Source organism: Colobus angolensis, unplaced genomic scaffold (assembly GCF_000951035.1).
Source record: "Colobus angolensis palliatus isolate OR3802 unplaced genomic scaffold, Cang.pa_1.0 Scaffold7, whole genome shotgun sequence".
Classification (NCBI taxonomy): Eukaryota; Metazoa; Chordata; class Mammalia; order Primates; family Cercopithecidae; genus Colobus; species Colobus angolensis.
Window position 1 is genome coordinate 14,664,530 of NW_012120709.1, and position 22,557 is coordinate 14,687,086.

General features: G+C 36.8%; 1 protein-coding gene across 3 annotated transcripts in view; it reads left to right on the forward strand.

Moving 5' to 3' along the window:
• ATM (ATM serine/threonine kinase) overlaps positions 1–22,557 on the forward strand; it is a 134,540-nt gene that overhangs the window by 20,666 nt on the left and 91,317 nt on the right. For all 3 annotated transcript variants that reach the window (XM_011926674.1, XM_011926676.1, XM_011926675.1), the window contains 13 exons: positions 326–491; positions 1,164–1,402; positions 3,627–3,790; positions 5,908–6,077; positions 7,787–8,158; positions 8,906–9,100; positions 9,886–9,981; positions 10,986–11,211; positions 13,377–13,502; positions 15,111–15,236; positions 16,584–16,673; positions 18,772–18,943; positions 20,036–20,235. In XM_011926674.1, coding sequence (XP_011782064.1) covers positions 326–491; positions 1,164–1,402; positions 3,627–3,790; positions 5,908–6,077; positions 7,787–8,158; positions 8,906–9,100; positions 9,886–9,981; positions 10,986–11,211; positions 13,377–13,502; positions 15,111–15,236; positions 16,584–16,673; positions 18,772–18,943; positions 20,036–20,235 — 2,342 coding nt within the window. The remainder of the gene's footprint in view (positions 1–325; positions 492–1,163; positions 1,403–3,626; positions 3,791–5,907; positions 6,078–7,786; positions 8,159–8,905; positions 9,101–9,885; positions 9,982–10,985; positions 11,212–13,376; positions 13,503–15,110; positions 15,237–16,583; positions 16,674–18,771; positions 18,944–20,035; positions 20,236–22,557) is intronic.

Consider the following 22,557-nt stretch of genomic DNA (forward strand, 5'->3'; position numbering starts at 1 on the left):
AAAAAAAAAAAAAAACCCGTGGAGTATGTACTGTAAGTGCTTTGTTGGGCCTAGGTGATGGAACAGAGGCTTAGAGAAGTAATGTTTCTGCAATCTGGCTCTTAAACTGGTGCCCTCACAGCAGTTTATAGTTGTTTCTGTCTTAAAGGCATTTTATATAAGATAAAATTAAATACTGATAGAGTACTTTTACTATGTTAAAAGTAAATTAGTGCTGTTTTAAAATCATTTTTCTGTATGGGATTATGGAATATTTAAGTTGTAACATTTAATACATTTCGATTTTTAAAAAATCATGACTAATAATTTTTTTCTTTTTTTTAAGAATTGTTCTCTGTGTACTTCAGGCTTTATCTGAAACCTTCACAAGATGTTCATAGAGTTTTAGTGGCTAGAATAATTCATGCTGTTACCAAAGGATGCTGTTCTCAGACTGATGGATTAAATTCCAAATTTTTGGACTTTTTTTCCAAGGCTATTCAGTGTGCGAGGTAATCTAATCCCTTTTTCTTTTGTTTTGTATTGAAATACTTTTGACCTTCTTGCAAGCCCATGTTTTAGACTCAATAACTAAAAATTCTACCTTTAAATAAAACATTGATCCATCATAACAACTAGTGGATTCCTGAAGAGACAACCAAGTCTGACACTTTCTGAATATCCAATATGCAGAACACTGCACGATGTTTTCAAGTGGGAGATGTGTCTTGCTGATGTTCTGTTGACCAGGAAAGTTAAATATCCTCTAAGTCGTTGCATTTCCCCCATTTTTGAGGATGGTTGTAATATACTGAGAATAAAATAAAATAGGAAAATATTTTGGAAGTATTACTATTGTACATATGTGTGGCAGTACTCAATTTATAATGTAAGACATTTTATAAATGGTGTTATGAATCAGTTTTGTTTATTTTTAGATAATGTTTTAGCAGCAGGGAGAGCTAACAGAAGTGGTCTCTTAACACCAAATAAGAACTAATTTTTTGTTAGTGTGAAGTAATGCTGTTATTATTATTTTTTTAATGGTTTTGAAATTAAGACTATTGTTTGAAAATTAGAGTTTTTTTTTCTTTTCTTCCAGCATACCACTTCGTAACTGTCTTCAATTTGTGCAGGTTGTTCCCCCTGTTAACACCCAGTTGAGTTTGTTTGTTTCCTCACAGACAAGAAAAGAGCTCTCCCGGTCTAAATCATATCTTAGCAGCTCTTACTATCTTCCTCAAGACTTTGGCTGTCAACTTTCGAATTCGAGTGTGTGAATTAGGAGATGAAATTCTTCCCACTTTGCTTTATATTTGGACTCAACATAGACTTAATGATTCTTTAAAAGAAGTCATTATTGAATTATTTCAACTGCAAATTTATATCCATCATCCAAAAGGAGCCAAAACCCAAGAAAAAGGTATAAAGGAAATGTTTACTGTTTTGAATTGGCTTCTTCATTCAAACGTAGAGGTTTAAGTATAAAATTAGTGTTCTTTAGGAGACTATGACTTTCCTCTGGATTGCTCCGGTTGATAATGTTAATTTGCAATGAGAATGTTTTTCATAGAGTTTTTAGAATTTGAAGCAGTGGTGGCAGATTCTGTTATGCCTTTCTATTTGTTCAATACAATGCTAGGTATTATGGAAAATACAAACAAATCTGAGACATTGTTCCCTCTAGGAGCTAATTATGCATCATTACTTAGGTACTGAGGGGTCTGACACAGACTATAGGGCAAAAAAATTTAAAGAAAGCAGGATCTTGTTTATCTACCTATTGCTTTTTTTTTTTTTTTTTTTTTGAGACAGAGTCTCGCTCTGTGGCCCAGGCTGGAGTGCAGTGGCCGGATCTCAGCTCACTGCAAGCTCCGCCTCCCGGGTTTACGCCATTCTCCTGCCTCAGCCTCCCGAGTAGCTGGGACTACAGGCGCCCGCCACCTCGCCTGGCTAGTTTTTTTTTTTTTTTTGTATTTTTTAGTAGAGACGGGGTTTCACCGTGTTAGCCAGGATGGTCTTGATCTCCTGACCTCGTGATCCGCCCGTCTCGGCCTCCCAAAGTGCTGTACCTATTGCTTTTATTAGAAGATAAAATACGTAAATTGGACTAAAACCAGTCAGATTATTCAGCTCCTAAGGAAGATACGTACATATTACTTTAATAGGAATGTGAGGCAAAAACAGGGAAATTGCTTCCTTAAGCCTCATAGTTACTCTAGGGCCCTGTTTGCCCTAGTAGAGTACCACTTATTAAGGAGAATCACTTATTCTCCTTAATTCCTTCATATATGTCCTGTACCAAGAGAATATTGCCCAGAAGGTATAGTGCTTTTCTGTAGTTAGGAACTTTATTGACTAGAACTAGAGTTTCCTCTTGCTTTGTCTATGATTGCCTTTGGGCTTGTACTAGCCTTTGGACCAACTCATCGTGGCTAGTATAGTGACTTTCTTAAGACAGCATACCACACTGAGTAATAGCAGCTATAATGGAGGAAATGTCTTGTAGCCACTTCTTTTTTTTTTTTTTAAGACAGAGTCTCACTCTGTCGCCCAGGCTGAAGTGCAGTGACAATGTCAGCTCACTGCAACCTCCGCCTCCTGGGTTCAAGCAATTCTCCAGCCTCAGCCTTCTGATTAGCTGGGATTACAGGTGCCCGCCACCATGCCTGGCTAACTTTTGTATTTTAATAGAGATGGGGTCTTACCGTGTTGGCCAAGCTGGTCTTGAGCTCCTGACCTCAAGCCATTCACCTGCCTCGGCCTCCCAAAGTGCTGGGATTATAGGCATGAGCCACTGCGCCTGGCTGTGTGGCCACTTTTTATCAAAAGTAGCTGTGTATTTGTTTTATGGGCTCTTCTAATAAGTATATCTAGATAATATGTAGCCCATGAAACTACCATAAGTTAAAGAATAGTGACTTTTCATAGTTTTTCATCTTTTACTCACCTCCTCTCACCAGGATGAAGATCAGGCTTATTAGGAGGTGATATGATATGTTTAGGGATTTAGTTAACTGTGTATTTAGGATGAATTTAAAATTGGCAGGATGATGAGAATGCCAGAAAAGCTAATGTAGTTTCAGACTACATTAATAGATTTTATAGTACCTTGTTTGTGGGAAATAATAGACCTTTTGTTCCACATACTAGTCAGACCACAGTTGGATTATCATGTTCACCACATTTTGTACAGTCAGCATTTTAAGTTGACTGGAACGTGTCTTGGGAAATATGACTGAAGTGGTGAGAAGTCTGAATACTATGTCATTTGTACACTAGTTGAAGGAACTGGTAGTATTTTTCTCTTAGGCCAGGAAAAGGCATATGGAGAACTTGGTCCTCATATCAAAGACGGAACATAGTAATTCTATTTGCCTCAGGTGGGAGAATAAATTGGAGAAAGGCAGATTTTAGGTCAGAATATGGAAGAAATTTATAAGAAATACAGTTACGTAAATGTAAAATGGACAGTTGTGAATTAGAGTTTGTCAAGGATCTTGTCAGAAGAGGCATTAGTACTGGATGGAAGGTTGGACCAGAAGTCTTGTAACGTTGATGCGGCTTGACAGCTGAATAATTTTGTGGGAGCTAGCAGTGTAAGCAGAGTACATAAATAAATTACATTTTAATTTTTTGGTTTACAGGTGCTTATGAATCAACAAAATGGAAAAGTATTTTATACAACTTATATGATCTGCTAGTGAATGAGATAAGTCATATAGGAAGTAGAGGAAAGTATTCTTCAGGATTTCGTAATATTGCCGTCAAAGAAAATTTGATTGAATTGATGGCAGATATTTGTCACCAGGTACAGTAAGTAGGTCATGTCACATTTAGAAATTTCCTGTTAATTTTTTTTAAAAACTGGGCACTTTGGACTTTTAAAACCTGTGTTCTTACAAAAAGCCTATAAAATGACTCTGTACATGCAACTATTCCTTTCAAAATATCAGAAATATTTGGAATTACCTTTGTAACTTAAAAGTTAATGCATTTGCAGATATAGACTTACTGAAAACTAACAATGAACTTTTTCATTCTTAAATGATTGTCTCTAGTAAATAAGGTGACCCTAACCCTAATGATTCGATTTGATTCGACTCTGTTTTACAAAGTGCTGGAATTACAGGCATGAGCCACCAAGCCCAGTCTGTTTTTTTTTTTTTGCAATTAAGCTAGAGTTCACGTAGCGTAAAATTCATGATTTTGAGTTGTACATTTCAGTAGTTTTAGTATTTTTACTATGTTGTACAACCATCATCACTAATTCCAGAAACTTTTTTTTTTTTTTTTTTTGAAATGGAGCCTCACTCTGTCACCCAGGCTGGAGTGCAGTGGTGCAGTCTCGGCTCACTGCAAACTCCCCTTCCCGGGTTCAAGTGATTCTTCTGCCTCAGCCTCCCGAGTAGCTGGGACTACAGGTGCCTGCCACCACACCCAGCTAATTTTTGTATTTTTAGTAGAGACAGGGTTTCACCATATTGGCCAGTCTGGTCTCCTGGACTCCTGACCTTGTGATCCGTCCGCTTCGGTCTCCCAAAGTGCTGGGATTACAGGCGTGAGCCACCGTACCCAGCCCAGAACTTTTTTATCATCCCAATAGAAACCTCATCCCTTCCTAGCATTCAGTCCCCATTCCCTGCATCTCCTAGATCCTGGCAACCAGCCACTAATCAGTCTTGGTTTTTTTTTTTTTTTTGGAGACGGAGTCTAGCTCTGTCGCCCAGGCTGGAGTGCAGTGGCGCGATCTCGGCTCACTGCAAGCTCCGCCTCCCGGGTTTACGCCATTCTCCTGCCTCAGCCTCCCGAGTAGCTGGGACTACAGGCGCCCGCCATCTCGCCCGGCTAGTTTTTTGTGTTTTTTTTTAGTAGAGACGGGGTTTCACCGTGTAGCTCAGGATGGTCTCGATCTCCTGACCTCGTGATCCACCCGTCTCGGCCTCCCAAAGTGCTGGGATTACAGGCTTGAGCCACCGCGCCCGGCCAGTCTTGGTTTTTGTGGATTTTCCTGTTTGGGACAGTTCGTTTAAATGGAATCATACAATATGTGAGTCTTTTGTGTCTGGTTTCTTTCACTTAGCATAATGTTTTCAGAGTTCATCCATGTTTTACCATGAATCAGTGCTTCATTTTTATTACGGAATAATATTCAGTTGTATGGATATACTCCATTTTACTTACCTATTCATCACCTGGTGGCCTAATGTTTCTTAAATAAAACTCTTTTCCCCAGAGGTTTGGTTAACATCCTGAGTAGTAATTTCACTCTGTCAAATATTTTCTTAATATTTCTTAAAATTTCTTAAATTTAAAAAATTGAGTCCCTTTGAAAGTAAAGGTTTTTGCTTTACTTTTAGATTTCTTAGTGCTTTTAGTAAATGTTCCCAGGAAATAAAACTAATGCACTACTTGGTAATACCTGCTTTCTACGAGTGCCATTACTGTCATGCAAAATGTTTGTTTCTTACTGTGTTATCAGATTTATATGTTTCTGTAATGTATTACTCTTGCTTTATGAGTTCCCTGTATCTTCATTTCAGAAAGGATGTTTTTTTTCCCCCTAATGAAATATTAGAAGACAATAGCAATGAAAAAAGTGGATTTGGCCAGGCGCGGTGGCTCACGCCTGTAATCCCAGCACTTTAGGAGACCGAGGTGGGCGGATCACCTGAGGTTGGGAGTACAAGACCAGTCTGACTAACATGGAGAAACTCCATCTCTACTAAAAATAAAAAGTTAACTGGGCATGGTGATGCATGCCTGTAATCCCAGCTACTCAGGAGGCTGAGGCAGGAGAATTGTTTGAATCTGGGAGGCAGAGGTTGTGGTGATCCGAGATCGTGCCATTCCACTCCAGCCTGGGCAACAACAGCGAAACTCCGTCTCAAAGAAAAAAAAAAAAGTGGATTTATTTTTATTTTACAGGTTTTTAATGAAGATACCAGATCCTTGGAGATTTCTCAATCTTATACTACTACACAAAGAGAATCTGGTGATTACAGTGTACCCTGCAAAAGGAAGAAAATAGAACTAGGCTGGGAAGTAATAAAAGATCACCTTCAGAAGTCACAGAATGATTTTGATCTTGTGCCTTGGTAAAATGTTATCATTTTCTCATTCAGTGTCATTTTATTCTCTTTTATGTTATTTTTCAGAAAACTTTCAGTGGAATCCTTTCATCTCAACCAGAACTAAGTCTTTTGTCTACCCCCAAACCTATTACTAGCAAAGGGATATGTGATTGCCATGACAAATGAGATCAATCATTAATGGCTCACTTGCTGGGGCCAAGGGCAAGGCCAACTTTTCTAATCATATTGTCATAGCAAGTTAAGAAGGAGGACTGGCTGTCTGATAGACAATTAGAAGTGTGTGTCTTATGGAATTCACTGAATTGTACACTTCAACAAAAGATTTTAGCATACATGGCACCTTCTAATAGAATTAGGAAGAAGTTAAAGATAACTTTAAGAAATCACAATAATTTTGACCTTATGATAAAAAGTTATTTTCTCTTATTTTCTATCTTCTTTATTCTCATATAACGTTCACATATATTTAAGTAAGCAAATAAATTATGGAATACTTTGGAATCCCAAAATATTAGGTCTGGTAAGGATGTTTAGAATTTATCTAGTTCAGCCTGTTTGCTTTACTGAAAAGAAACTGAAACCCAGAGAGGTTAAGCAACTTTTGTAAGAACAGAGATTTATAGATTATAGTCAAACTCGTGATCAGTGCTCTTTTGATTACCATGTTGATGGAATGTTTAAATGTAAGTGACTTCAGGGGGAAAAGCATATTGATTTAAATACCTATTGCTTAAGCTCATTTTTATATTTAAGAGTAGCTGTTTAAGATTCTTAATTTGTCCATTTAGTCGAGTTGTTTATTGAACACCTGCTGTGGGCGAAGTGTTAGGGATACAGAGACGAATAACATAAGATTCCTATTCTTAAATATCACACATTCTAGAGAATACAACCTAGAGGTTGCTGAGTGCAACCTCCACCTTCTGGGTCCAAGTGGTTATCCTGCCTCAGCCTTCTGAGTAGCTGGGATTCCAGGCATGTGCCACCATGCCCAGCTAATTTCTGTATTTTTTTTTTTTTTTTTTTTTGAGACGGAGTCTGGCTGTGTCTCCCAGGCTGGAGTGCAGTGGCCGGATCTCAGCTCACTGCAAGCTCCGCCTCCCGGGTTTACGCCATTCTCCTGCCTCAGCCTCCGGAGTAGCTGGGACTACAGGCGCCCGCCACCTCGCCCGGCTAGTTTTTTGTATTTTTAGTAGAGACGGGGTTTCACCGTGTTAGCCAGGATGGTCTCGATCTCCTGACCTTGTGATCCGCCTGTCTCGGCCTCCCAAAGTGCTGGGATTACAGGCTTGAGCCACCGTGCCCGGCCAATTTCTGTATTTTTAATAGAGATTGGGTTTCACCATGTTGGCCAGCTGGTCTCGAACGCCTAACCTCGTGAGCCACCTGCCTTGGCCTCCCAAAGTGGTGGGATTACAGGTGTGAGCCACCACACCTGGCCCAAATATTGCTAATTTAACATCTTTTAAAATATTTGTTTAAGGGAAACTTAACAACTTACCCAGCTAGCCAAAACGTTGACAATTTTCCTGGCAATTTAGGAAGTGGGACATAGTAACTATTAAGAGCCAGTTTATTTTTAGAGTACTATGGAAATGATGATGGTGATTCTCTAATTAGGATATTGTAAGAGTACCATGTCTGTATATTTCCTCTTAGTTTGTTAATGTGATTGAATAGTTTTCAAATTATCCTTTTTTTTTTTTTTTTAGGCTACAGATTGCAACCCAATTAATATCAAAGTATCCTGCAAGTTTACCTAACTGTGAGCTGTCTCCATTACTAATGATACTATCTCAACTTCTACCCCAACAGCGACATGGGGAACGTACACCATATGTGTTACGATGCCTTACAGAAGTTGCGTTGTGTCAAGACAAGAGGTCAAACCTAGAAAGCTCACAAAAGTCAGATTTATTAAAACTCTGGAATAAAATTTGGTGTATTACCTTTCGTGGTATAAGTTCTGAGCAAATACAAGCTGAAAACTTTGGCTTACTTGGAGCCATAATTCAGAGTAGTTTAGTTGAGGTTGACAGAGAATTCTGGAAGTTATTTACTGGGTCAGCCTGCAGACCTTCATGGTAAGTTTAGCATGCATTATGTCTGACTTTACATATAAACACACACAGACACACACTCACATATCCCTGATCATTTTCATAGTTTGTTACTTCAGTTAAAGATGTCAAATTCTATTTCAGATGCTTTTCTTGTTTGGCCAAGAAGGCTTAATAAATGCATAAATGTCGAAAAATTATTAAAGCCTAATGTTAAGGAATTTCTTTTTTTTAATTAAAAAATTTTTAATTGATCTATGATAGAGTTATATATTTTCAAGGTACATGTGATAATTTGACACACTCATATGACACACTCATGTAGAGTGATGGGATATCATCACCCTACGTATCTTTTCTTCATGCTAGGAACATTTAAATTATTCTCTTCTTGCTATTTTGAAATGTACAATAGATTAATGTTAACCGTAGTCATCCTACTGATGTATCAGACACCAGGTTTTATTCCTTCTAATTGTATATGTGTATCCAAAAGACTTCCTTTAAAGAATTACCAAGAGTTTAAATTTCTTTTATGTGCAATTTATCATTATTTATTCAATAGCCTTGTTAAAATTGTAATACTATGCACTGTTAATAAAAGAACTATTTTTTAATCAAGAATCTTCCCAAATGTAATCAGACTTTTAACAATTTTTATGTTCATTTAGTCAACTTAACTAAATGTTTGTGCCAGGCACTGTCCTGATAGATAAAGTCTTTGCCCCTCCAAGAGCTTGCTTTTCACAATTGTCCTTTGTTTTGTTATAGTCCTGCAGTATGCTGTTTGACTTTGGCACTGACCACCAGTATAGTTCCTGGAACAGTAAAAATGGGAATAGAGCAAAATATGTGTGAAGTCAATAGAAGCTTTTCTTTAAAGGAATCAATAATGAAATGGCTTTTATTCTATCAGCTAGAGGGTGACTTAGAAAATAGTACAGAAGTGCCTCCAATTCTTCACAGGTAATTTAAGTTCGTTAGCATGCTGCTGGTTTTTTTGTTTTGTCAGGCTCTCTCCACTTACTTGATGCCAGATGGCTTTATTTTATAATAGTAATGCAGAATCTCCCAGATCTAACCTTAATTATTAAATATTACGTTTGTTTTTACAGTCTACCTGTATCTTTATGCCTGATTGCTTCTGAAATAAAGGGTTGTCTCACTGTGAGAATATGGGGGATGTGCATGAAGAATGCACATATAATTCTTTGAGCATTTATGTGTTCCTTTCTGATTTTTTAAATAAATGAGTCCATATATCTCAGTTATGTAGATCCTGGATCCTTTCTCATAATGGGAGTGTCTTTTTGGTAAAATATGTTTTATGAATGAGGTGAGGAAATGAGGAAGACAAAACAGGATGTAAGCACTAGGATAAAGGAATAGAGTCACTTGTCCACTTAACCTTTGCACAGATGGTAATTGGAACCAAATGATTGGAGAGCAGATCTCTGAATGGATCCAATTAAAGTACTTTTGCTTTAATTTTACAACCTTTTATTTATTTCAGAAATACTGTTAATCAGACATCCTGTTTTTAAACAGTATTGGAAATGATAGTAACAATGGTTGTCCTCCTTAAATTGTCCTTTTAGATATTAAGAAATTCAGTATAGATGAAAACAATTTTAATCTAGGATCCAAATTTTAGAAGTCAAGATTTATAGCTAAACGTGGATGTTAAAGTTTACAGTATTCTTTATGTGGCTTTTGGTCTTCTAAGTGAAGCTTTTTGTTTTTCTTTATAGTAATTTTCCTCATCTTGTACTGGAGAAAATTCTTGTGAGTCTCACTATGAAAAACTGTAAAGCTGCAATGAATTTTTTCCAAAGTGTGCCAGAATGGTATGTTATCTAATAATGTTCTTTGTCATTTTAAGCTATAAGTTTAATTACGAAGATGATAATTTTAGCTGGGTAGTAGCTGCATCTTAATAATTGTAAACTAAATTGGTCCAAAACAAATTGCAACTTTTAGCCAGGGAAGAGGCTATTTTTATTCAGTGGTTGTAATCTGTGTTATATAACATTAGACCAAGGTTACAATTTTTTAATGCTGTGTAGTATAATATGTGGCAAGTGCCAATGAGAAAAGTTGAGTGATTTTGCTAGGAAATTAAGAATATATAATTTATATGAAATAAGTTCTTAAAGATGTTACCCATTTCTGTACATCAACTATGATTTGACTATTTGTTAGCTTTAAAAACTAAGGATAATTGAAAACAAAAATAAATCCAAACCTGATTTTAGTTGATTGACTCAAGAGACTTAGATTGTATTGCTGTGACTGAAAACTACTCACTGGCACAAAGATTCCTTATCTCCCTCAAGAGGGCAAAAGATGAAAAAAATTCCTACTTTTTGGAGAAATTAATAGTGAAAAATAAATACCAACAACAATAATGAAACTTGGTTGCAAGATCATTACTTTTCTAACCCAAAGGATGTGTAACTGCTTAACCATACCAGATATTAAAGGTTTTTAAATCTATGCTTGTTACTCCTTCTGCTTGGGGAAGAAAGGGTTGTGTTTGCGGAGAATGTTATGCTTAACATTCATATCTGGTATTTTTAAAAATACTTTCTGAATTTGCCTTTGAAATTGTAACTTGTATTTTTTTCTCTGTCTATTGGTAAATTTTGCTACTGAATAATGAAATTTGATACAAGTAGATATCAAAGTCCAAAGGAGAGAAGCATTTAAAAGAATAATCTATTAATTATATAAGTAGTCTTTGAATGGTGTAGATACTAGGTTAATGTTTCCCTTTGTAATATATTGCGAATACATATAGGCGAAGCATTAGGTACTTTGTTTATAAATTAAAGATTTTACTTTCTTGAAGTGACCACCACCGAAAAGATAAAGAAGAACTTTCATTCTCAGAAGTAGAAGAACTATTTCTTCAGACAACTTTTGACAAGATGGACTTTTTAACCATTGTGAGAGAATGTGGTATAGAAAAGCACCAGTCCAGTATTGGCTTCTCTGTCCACCAGAATCTCAAGGAATCACTGGATCACTGTCTTCTGGGATTGTCAGAACAGCTTCTAAATAATTACTCATCTGAGGTGAGATTTTTTAAAAAAAGAACTAAGTTTATATATGATTCAGCTTTGATAAACTGTTAGGAAGGAGAAATAGGGGCAGGAAAAACACCAAGGATGGTGGGAGGCTTGATTTGAAAAGCAAAGTGGCAGGAAAGGGCTACAAATTGGGACAACTTAGCATCATTAAAGGAAAACTCAAGAATGATAATTTGAGTACTTCCTCTGTACTGGAAATTATGATAGACGTAAAAGAATTCCTCGTGTAGGTTAGTGAGGAATAGTAAGAGTTTAAGCATGGGGATTATATGATGGAAAAAACCTCTAAATACAAAGGAGGGAGATGTTACAGTAATAGAAAAGAACACAATTTAAACAAATCTAATAGATTTTGGTGGCATTTGAAGAGAGACAAGTGATTAGTAAATACAATAAATGGACTAGCAATTATTTTAGACGTTGTCTAGGAATTTCCTTTAGCCTCATAAAATCATGAGTTCTCTTCATGTTTACTATTCTCTTGCCAAAACTTCCATTTTTGAAAATGTGAAATGTCTTTCTACCTATTTTTGTGTATTCAGATCATCCACATGTGAAAATCCTTGCTAATGCCTTTCTTAGAATCTCAGAAGGTAAGATTCTAAGAATTTTTCTTTTTGAGATGGAGCCTCGCTCTGTTGCTCAGGCTGGAGTGCAGTGACATGATCTTGGCTCACTGCAACCTCCGTCTTCCAGCTCAAGCAATTCTCCTGCCTCAGTCTTCCAAGTAGCTGGGACAGGCACGTGCTACCATGCCCAGCTAATTTTTGTATTTTTAGTAGAGATGGGGTTTTGCCATGTTGGCCAGGCTGGTCTTGAACTCCCGACCTCTGGTGGTGGACCCACCTCAGCATCCCAAAGTGCTAGGATTACAGGCGTGAGCCACTGTGCCTGGCCTAATAATTTTTCATCTTTTAATTTCATAGTACTTAATGTTTCACATTTTTAATGACAGCATCTTCTTTATACCATGGATATTTACATATGGTTTGTATACAAATATCTCTTGAACTATAACTCTTAAACATAAACTCTTAAAAGGGCATACATACTTTTATTAATCTTTGTATCCTCCACAGTGCCTTATTACATGGTAAATGATTAAATGAAATAAAGCCTACAATCTGTTTAAAGGAGTGAATTCAGTAACCAGGGAAAATGACTTGAGGACCTGAGAAGGGACAGTGTACCTCTTTGTGATCTTTTACTGACATTCTTCTGCACCACAATTGTAAACCACTTTCATTACAAAGTAATTTAGTTTTGTATATTTTCTCCTAAAATGCCATTTCCTACCCTATAGGAGCAAAAAAAAAATCTGAACATCTTGTTTGTAACTTAGCAGATTCTTACGTAGTTCTATAAAATTGTCTAAACTTTTTTTTTTTTTGAGATGGAGTCTTGCTGTGTTGCCCAGGCTGGAATGCAGTGGTGTGATCTCGGCTCATTGTAACCTTTGCCTCCTGGGTTCAAGCAATTTTCCTGCCTCAGCCTCCTGAATAGCTGGGATTATAGGTGCCGCCATCACGCCCGGCTAATTTTTGTATTTTTGGTAGAGACAAGGTTTCACCACGTTAGCCAGGTTGGTCTCAAACTCCTGACCTCAGGTGATCCACCCACCTCGGCCTCCCAAAGTGTTGGAGTTACAGGTGTGAGCCACCATGCCCGGCCAGCTGTCTAAACTTTATCTACTAGAAAAAATGTTTTATGCTAGTCTGTGGAGTCTAAAAAGCTGAATAAGTCAAGGTTCCTGTTCTTCAGAAGCTTAAAATGTCATTTTATTGTCTCTTTATGTGACTTAAATTTCTACTTGTGATCTAAGACTTATAGTCATTTATTTGCCTGTGAAGCTTTTTTTCTTTTCTTTCATCCCTACCTCAAATATTTATAGGGCCTGCGTGTACAGTACACGCTCCACCCGAACCTGCTTGGCCATTAGGAGATACTTAGGCTATTTTTCTGGAGAATCCTGGTTATAATTCTACAGTGATCTCCTAGCTGTTTTTAGAGATATTCAGAATATGCCATCTTTAAGTCAGTTAACTGAACTTTTGTTTTTTAATATGTATGTAGAATTTGTTCTTGCAAAAGATAGAGTATACTAAATTATTTATGAAATATATATATTTTTATTTGTGGTTTACTTTAAGGTTACAAATTCAGAAACGCTTGTCCGGTGTTCAAGTCTTTTGGTGGGTGTCCTTGGCTGCTACTGTTACATGGGTGTAATAGCTGAAGAGGAAGCATATAAGTCAGAATTATTCCAGAAAGCCAAGGTAGGAGAATTTATACTAATAAAGTTTCAGATTAAATTTAAATGAAATGTATTCCTGAGAAAATTATTACATTTGTTTGGAAGACATTAAATTTTGTGCAGGTTAATCCCTTCTCTTTTATTTGTGTAATATGAGAATAAATTATACTATGTATTTTTTAATTGTTTTAATTTTTAATTATTATTATACTTTAAGCCCTGGGGTACATGATACAGAACATGCAGGTTTGTTACATAGGTATACAGTGCCATGGTGGTTTGCTGCACTTATCAACCCGTCATCTGCGTTAGGTATTTCTCCTAATGCTGTCCCTCCGCTAGTCCCCCACCCCCTGACAGGCCCTGGTGTGTGATGTTCCCTTCTCTGTGTCCATGTTTTCTCATTGTTCAGCTCCCACTTATGAGTGAGAACATGTGGGGTTTGTTTTTCTGTTCTTATGTTAGTTTGCTGAGAATGATGGTTTCCAGCTTCCTCCATGTCCCTGCAAAGGACATGAACTCATCCTTTTTTATGGCTGCATAGTATTCCATGGTGTATATGTGCCACATTATCTTTATCCGGTCTGTCATTGATGGGCATTTGGGTTGTTTCCAAGTTTTTGCTATTGTTAACGGTGCCTCTATAAACATGTGTTTGCATGTGTCTTTATAGTAAAACGATTTATAATCCTTTGGGTATATACCCAGTAATGGGATTGCTGAGTCAAATGGTATTTCTAGTTCTAGATCCTTGAGGAATCACCACACTGTCTTCCACAATGGTTGAACTAATTTACACTCCCACCAACAGTGTAAAAGCATTCCTGTTTCTCCTCATCCTCTCCAGCATCTGTTGTTTCCTGACTTTTTAATGATTGCCATTAAAAAGTCAGGAAACTTGAGACAGAATTGGTTCCTTGCTCTGCTGCCAGACTGGAGTGTAGTGGCATGATCTCAGCTCACTGCAACCTCTGACTCCCTGGTTCAAGTGATTCTCCTACCTCAGCCTCCCAAGTAGCTGGGATTACAGGTGCCCACACCATGCCCGGCTAATTTTGTATTTTTAGTAGAGACGGGGTTTCACCATGTTGGGCAGGATGGTCTTGATCTCCTGACTTCGTGATCTGCCTGCCTTGGCCTCCCAAAATGCTGGGATTACAGTCATGAGCCACCACGCCCAGCCTATGTATTCTTAAAATTTGAAATTACTGTAAGCCAACTATAAATAATAGTAAATGAAGTAATATCACATTAAAATTTAATCTCATTAAAATATTGATTTTTTTCTGTCTTTTTTAAAGTTTTCCCTTTGATCAGTTATACTGAAGAATCTTTGATTAAGGGTGTTGATCAAGTAGGCTGTAAGAATGAAATTCTTATCTCTTGATAGTACTCTGTTACTGGTATGATTTGCAGGAACAGAGTATAAGATTTGCCATTTAAAAAAATTGTTAATGATTTTTGCTTATGCTGTATAACTACGTGGAACTTCTAAGAACATTTCATTTTTTCTCTTAAGTGCACTTTATTTTTTATTTTATAGTTTGTCCAAGATCAAAGTACACTTTAAAAAGCAATACTAAACTATAATTTTAACTGGAATTTGCATTTTTCCTTCTATTCGTAATAGTCTCTAATGCAATGTGCAGGAGAAAGTATCACTCTGTTTAAAAATAAGACAAATGAGGAATTCAGAATTGGTTCCTTGAGAAATATGATGCATCTATGTACACGTTGCTTGAGTAACTGTACCAAGGTAAGATTTTATTCTTCTTGTTTTGTTTTGTGAGATAGGATCTTTCTCTGTCACCCGGGCAGTGATCGTCACAACTCACTATAGCCTTGACCTCCTGGTTTCCAGCAATTCTCCTGCCTCAACCTCCCAAGTAATTGGGACTACATTCATGTACCACCTAGCTAAAATTTTCTTTTTACTTGAAATTGTAGCCTATGCAAGGGATTGATTACTGGTTGGTGTTACTGTTTTGGTGTCCACTCATAAGTTTATTTTTTACTTTTATTTTTATTCTTTTTTTTCGATACAGTCTCTCGCTCTTTTACCCAGAGCGAGTGATCACATCACTGCGATCCAGCAGCTTTGACTTCCTGAGCTCAAGTGATCCTCCCACCTCAGCTTCCTTAGTAGCTGGGACTACAAGTGCATACCACCATGCCAGGTTGATTTTTGTATTTTTGTATTTTTTTGTATTGATGGGGTTTTACACATTGCCCCAGCTAGTCTCAAACCCTGGGCTCAAGTGATCCTTCCACCATGGTGTCTCAAAGTGCTGTGATTACAGGTTTGAGCTACCATATCTGGTCACATTCGTAAGTTACACAAACCGATTTAGAATTAAATTGAATGGTACATGAAGGTAATATCCAGACGAATCTGAGTTTCTCATGAAACTAATTTTATAATTTCAGGAAGTTTTCTGAGATTGTCTTACAACTTTTGTATACAACCATAAAGATGACTTTTTTATTCCTAGGATATTTTCATTCAGTTAATAAAAATTTTTTTGACCCAAACTATGTGGTATGCATAGCAGGGCTAGTGAGCAGCACAACAATAACTCCAGCACATACTTTACTTTCTTTTGCTCAGATCATCTTACATAACATTTGGTAGAAAGAGTGCTACTGTGTGTAATCTTTGTTTTTATCTGTAGCAGCCTGTGGGGTAGCCAAGCCAGGCCCCAGAGTATTGATAATAATTGGAAATATATTTGAAACCTAGTATTAGGTACATGGCCATATATCAATATTATCAACATATTTCTTGGTTTTGTAACGTGTTTTTCCTCCCTTTTGGTGTAAGTGGGGAAGGAGAAAAGTAGAAGAATAAACTCTAACCTATAATTGTAGCTTACTTATGTTTAGGGTCAATAGCTGTTACTTTAATGTTGTTCAAGCACAATGAAAGATGCACAGTATAGTTATTATTACTCTAAGAAAAGATGTGTTTTTGAAGCAGTGTATATCTTGGCCCTGATAGTATACTATTTATCTACATTTCATTCAAGATAGAGAAAACACTATCTGCCAAGAATAATTGTTTTTATTTCTTTGTTGCTTGGTTCTTTGTTTGTCTTAATTGCAGAAGAGTCCAAATAAGATTGCATCTGGCTTTTTCCTGCGATTGTTAACATCAAAGCTAATGAATGACATTGCAGATATTTGTAAAAGTTTTGTAAGTATGCTTCCTTTTTTTTCTTACCATATTTTGATTCTAATAGGCATAATTTTTTTGTTGAAATATCTTTGTAAATAAGGATGCATCTCACAACGTATAGCATCTTACATTTTTATAAATGTGGAAATCAAGGCCGGGCGCGGTGGCTCACGCCTGTAATCCCAGCACTTTGGGAGGCCGAGGTGGGTGGATCACAAGGTCAGGAGATTGAGACCATCCTGACTAACATGTTGAAACCCTGTCTCTACTAAAAATACTAAAAAATTAGCCGGGCATGCTGACATGCACCTGTAGTCCAGCTACTCAGGAGGCTGAGGCAGGAGAATCACTTAAACCTGGGAGGCAGAGATTGCAGTGAGCCAAGATCATGCCACTGCACTCCAGCCTAGGCGACAGAGTGAAACTCTGTCTCAAAAAAAAAAAAAAAAATTTTTTTAAATAAAATAAAATGTGGAAATTAAAGTTACTTGTCTTGTGGGGAAATACACCTGACTGCTTCTTAATATCAATACCTAGCATAGTCAGTGCCTGCCTTTAGTTTCTCAATAAATAATACACTAAAAAATTGGGAAGGAATCATCCAGGCTCACACCTGTTTCTATGCAACATTGTACCAAAATTTAAAATAATTCTTTGTTCTTTAAAAGTGACCAAAAATCTTGCCAGGCAAGCAACATATTCGTATTGTAGTATTTATTTTTCTTCGATACAAATGGGCTTATGCCACATACATTCTTTTTTCTGGAACACTGCCGGGCATACAAAGTAGATATTGAAATATCTATTGAGTGAAAACATATTCTATAACTTGAATATTTCCATTTTATGACACATCTTAATCATTTTCCATGTCACTGTACTTATAAGCTATCTGCTGTTACACTTTATTTATTTAGTAGTGCATGGTGTTCTATTGTGTGGGAATAGTGAATAGTATATATGTATATGAAAGCTTATCTGCTCCTTTCTTTTTTATTTTTTCTTTTTTATTTATTTTTATTTTTGTTTTATTGAGATGAAGTCTTGCTCTGTTGCCTGGGCTGGAGTTCAGTGGCACAGTCTTGGCTCACTGCAGCCTCCACCTCCCAGCTTCAAGAGAGTCTCCTGCCTCAGCCTCCTGAGAAGCTAGGATTACAGATGTGTGCCACCGCAACTGGCTAATTTTTATATTTTTAGTACAGACCAGATTTCACCGTGTTGGCGAGGCTTGTCTAGAACTCCTGACCTCAAATGATCTGCCCACCTTGGCCTCCCAAAGTGCTTGGATTACTGGTGTGAGCCACTGCACTGGGCCAAAAAGACTATCTGCTCTTAATTAACATTTTAAGTGGTTTCTAGTTTTTTGGGTTACAACGACTTCTGTAGTACAGATTATTGTACTTTTATTTATATGATGGATATAGGATAATTTCTAGCAGTAGACTTGCTTGTTCAAAAGGAATGTAAATTTTACTTTTTGATGGATATTGTCATTGTCCTCCAAAATAGTCTTACCAATTTAGACATTTTCCTACCCCCTCTTTGGGTAACACTTTGGGTGTTACAGAACTTCTTAGTATAAGAAATAATTTTTAAAGTTTGCATATTATTTTGTTATGTAGACATATTGCAGGTTATATATCCATTTTACTATTGTTGGACATTTAGATTTAGTAGAAAAAGCACTGTAGTGTTCATATTTACACATGAACCTTGAATTGTTTGATGAGGTAAATTTTTTTTTTTTTTTTTTTTTGAGACAGAGTCTTGCTTTGTCAAACCCAGGCTAGAGTGCAGTGGCATGATCTCGGCTCACTGCAACCTCTGCCTCCCGAGTTCAAGTGATTCTCCTGCCTCAGCTTCCTGGGTAGCTGGGATTACAGGTGTCCACCACCACACCCAGCTAATTTTTGTATTTTGAATAGAGACAAGGTTTCACCATGTTGGCCAGGCTGATTTCGAACTCCTGACCTCAGGTGATCTGCCTGCCTCGGCCTCCCAAATTGCTGGGATTACAGGCGTGAGCCTCTGTGCCTTGGCCTGATTAGGTAAATTTTAACTACAACATGCTCCTGCAAGAAGCCATCTTGAACATCTTTGTTTCTCTTCCTTGAAGGCATCCTTAATCAAAAAGCCATTTGACCGTGGAGAAGTAGAATCAATGGAACAGGATACTACTGGAAATCTAATGGAGGTGGAGGAGCAGTCATCCATGAATCTATTTAATGATTACCCTGATAGTAGTGTTAGTGATGCAAATGAACCTGGAGAGAGCCAAAGTACCATAGGTAAATACCTGTTTACTACTTGGTATTTCTTTTACCTATTTATATTGATTTGGCAGTATAAGAGGCCTCATTGATATCAATTTTATGCTTATTTCATTTTCCCTTAGTATAGCCTTTTAGGATTGTTGCTTTCCTATATACTTTATATTTTTCTGATTTTTACTTGAATTTATTAGTTTCATATTTTATTAGTTTCTTATTTTATTCTTCATAAAAGGAACTTAAGATAACTATTAAAGAAATAAAACCAGGCCAGGCGTAGGGGCTCACGCTTGTAATCTCAGCACTTTGGGAGGCTGAGGCAGGCGGATCAGGAGGTCAGGAGATCAAGACCATCCTAGCTAACATGGTGAAACCCCGTTTCTACTAAAAACACAAAAATTAGCCGGGCCTGGTGGCAGGTGCCTGTAGTCCCAGCTACTCGGGAGACTGAGGAAGGAGAATGGCATGAACCTGGAAAGGTGGAGGTTGCAGTGAGCCGAGATTGTGCAACTGCATTCCAGCCTGGGCGACAGAGCGAGACTCTGTCTCAAAAAAAAAAAAAAAAAAAAACCATATGATAGGTTATTTGGGCAAATAGCAGGAAATGAAAACATATCCGTAATCCCATTGCTGTTAACCTTTTTCTATTATTTCTCTGTAGAAACTTTCAAAATTGTAATCAACATCAACATTCACATATGTTATGAATGCCTGTTTAATTATAAGTATTTTTCCATGTAGTTGCTTTTTTTGATAGTCGTTCTTTTTAATGGCTTCACCATTTTTCAATCTTATATAAGTACCATAATTTACTTGACATTTTTTATTACTAGAAATTTAAATTTTTTTCTATTTTCCTATAATAAACATTATTGCAGTGATCGTTTGTCTAAAGGGTTTTTTTCCCCCATATTTTAAATTATTTCTTGACAAAAGAATGCTGGATAATTTTTCAAAAAGACTTTTGAAGCTTTTAGTATATAATTAATTTCACTATAATTTTGCTTTTCATATTTTTTTTTTGTGAAGAGGAGGAAATTTAAGTTAATATGAATATATGTGGCTGTTGTGCCCCCTCTCTTTGTGTTAATGAGTGCTTTTTATTTTTAGGTGCCCTTAATCCTTTAGCTGAAGAATATCTGTCAAAGCAAGATCTACTCTTCTTAGACATGCTCAAGTTCTTGTGTTTGTGTGTAACTACTGCTCAGACCAATACTGTGTCCTTTAGGGCAGCTGATATTCGGAGGAAATTGTTAATGTTAATTGATTCTAGCACGCTAGACCCTACCAAATCCCTCCACCTGCATATGGTGAGTTACGTTAAATGAAGAAGCTCTTGGGTTTTATCTGATGTTGCTGACTAAATGTAATAAGTTGACATGTAAGAATCACATGGTATCTTTGAAGAATTGAAGTTGCTTTCTTGAGGAATGAACCTGAGACTAGTTGGAAAATAACACTTTTAATGTGCTATGAACAAATTTAAGTGGATGCTGAAATATTAAAACTTAGATGGGTTTTGGATAGATTTATTCTCTTTAGGTTTAATTCTTATAAATTATTTAATTAGGCTAAGAAACATAGACCCTGAATGTAAAAATATTACATAACATTGTGTTTGAAGTTGGAATCTTGCCTTTGACCTTAGTTTAAATATTTCCAGTTTTTTGGATTTGATTTCAAAATGATAGTGAAGTTACAAGAATACTACAATTAACATTTTACCATATTTACCTAATCATTCCCTCTCTCCACACACACTCATACACAGATACACATATCATTTTCTCTGAACCATTTTGAGTTGAAGTTGCACACATGATGCTCCTTATACTTCAGTGTATATTTCCTAAAAACAAGGATACACTTCTGTTTAGCCAGAGTATAATCATCAAAATCAGGAAGTTAACATTTTGTCATTGCATTTAGGTGTGTAGTCTGTTTAGTCTCCTTCAATCTGGAACAGTTCTTTATTTATCATGACCTTCATATATTTGAATAGTACAGGTCCATTGCTCTGAGTTTGTCTGATGTTTCCTTATGATTAGATTTATACTTTGATGAGAATGTTCCAACAGTAATTCTTCTTCTGCCTTCACCCTTCCCATTTATCTGTCTGTTGATAGATACCTTAAAATGCAAGCCAACATCACACAGTTTATCTTTTTTTCTGACTAAATTTATAAATTTCTTTACTAGCAGTTAAAAAAACACCCGAAAACCTGGCTATCCACTCAACCTTTACTTATTTGCTCATTTACTTATTTGCTCAGCAACCTTGTATATAACTAATCTGACCATGTGAGCCATTTTCTTAGCCCTAACCCCAGTGTATATGGAGGTAGAGCCCCTGGCCTAGCGAGGAACAAGTTGGATCCTAGGTCATGTCCCCAGTTCCAGCAAATTGTCAAACATTAGAACCTATGATCACAGTAAATTTTAGGCTGAGTCATTGGTGGAATCCCTGGTCATGTTTCCCACCCTTGGTGAAAATGCACGTCAGTCCCTTAGAGTAAGAAAACAAGTTTGGTTGTGCCCTATTTGGGACCCTGGTTTAGGTCCTGGCAGATACTCTAGTTAAGTCTCTATCCCTGACCAAGAGGAAGTTATATGCTTTTTTTAAAGTATTGGTGTTTCAAGTCACTTCAAAACATTCAGTAACCTCATGTACATGACTCTCATGTCAAATAATGAAAAGGATCGTTTAATTTCCTTTGTTAATATCTGAAAAGGAATAAGAAATATATTATTCTATATTTAAATAGGAAAAAAATCCCTTATTATTTCAGTATAGCTAGAAAATTATTTGGTAGTTCTCGGAAACTGGCTGCCTAGATAATAACTACCATTATAACTGGTCGTTGCAACAGCCCTTTCTGTCCATAGTACCATAAAGAGCCTTACAAGATTGCCTTATGGGAAGATAGGTCAAGGTGTTTGACTTCTTCCCTGCCCGTGATTATTTCTGCTTTCCAAAATTCATTAATAGAATAGTTTTCAACCACTGGTCTATTATCACCAAGCATTATTTGGGAGAGTGGAGACTTAACAGTTTCAGAATCTTGCTCAAGCTCTTAACTGCAGCAGTGGTAATAATGATCATTTATTGACTCCCACAATAGAAGCTAGACTTTTACGTTTATTTTATCTAATCCTCACAGTTATCTGGCCAGGTAAGTGATATATCTCTACTCTACAGATGAGGGTACGAAGGCCCTAGATGACATAAGGCAAGTTTTTTAACCAGAAAAGTTAAGGCTGTGGTACTGGGATTTGAATTCTGCTGTTTGACTTCAAAGCCTTCTGTTTTTACTATACACCTTTTAAAAATTTACAGCTGTGTGTGTGTGCACATGTGTGTGCATGTATGAATTTATGTTTATGTACTTAAAAAAATTTTTTTTGAAACAGAATCTCGCTCTGTTGCCCAGGCTGGAATGCAGTGGCACGATATTGGCTCACTGCAACCTCTGCCTCCCGGGTTCAAGTGATTCTCCTGCCTCAGCCTCCTGAGTAGCTGGGATTATAGGCATCCACCACCACCCCCGGCTAATTTTTGTGTTTTTAGTAGAGATGGGGTTTCACCATATTGGCCAGACTGATCTCGGCTCACTACAACCTCTGCTTCCTGG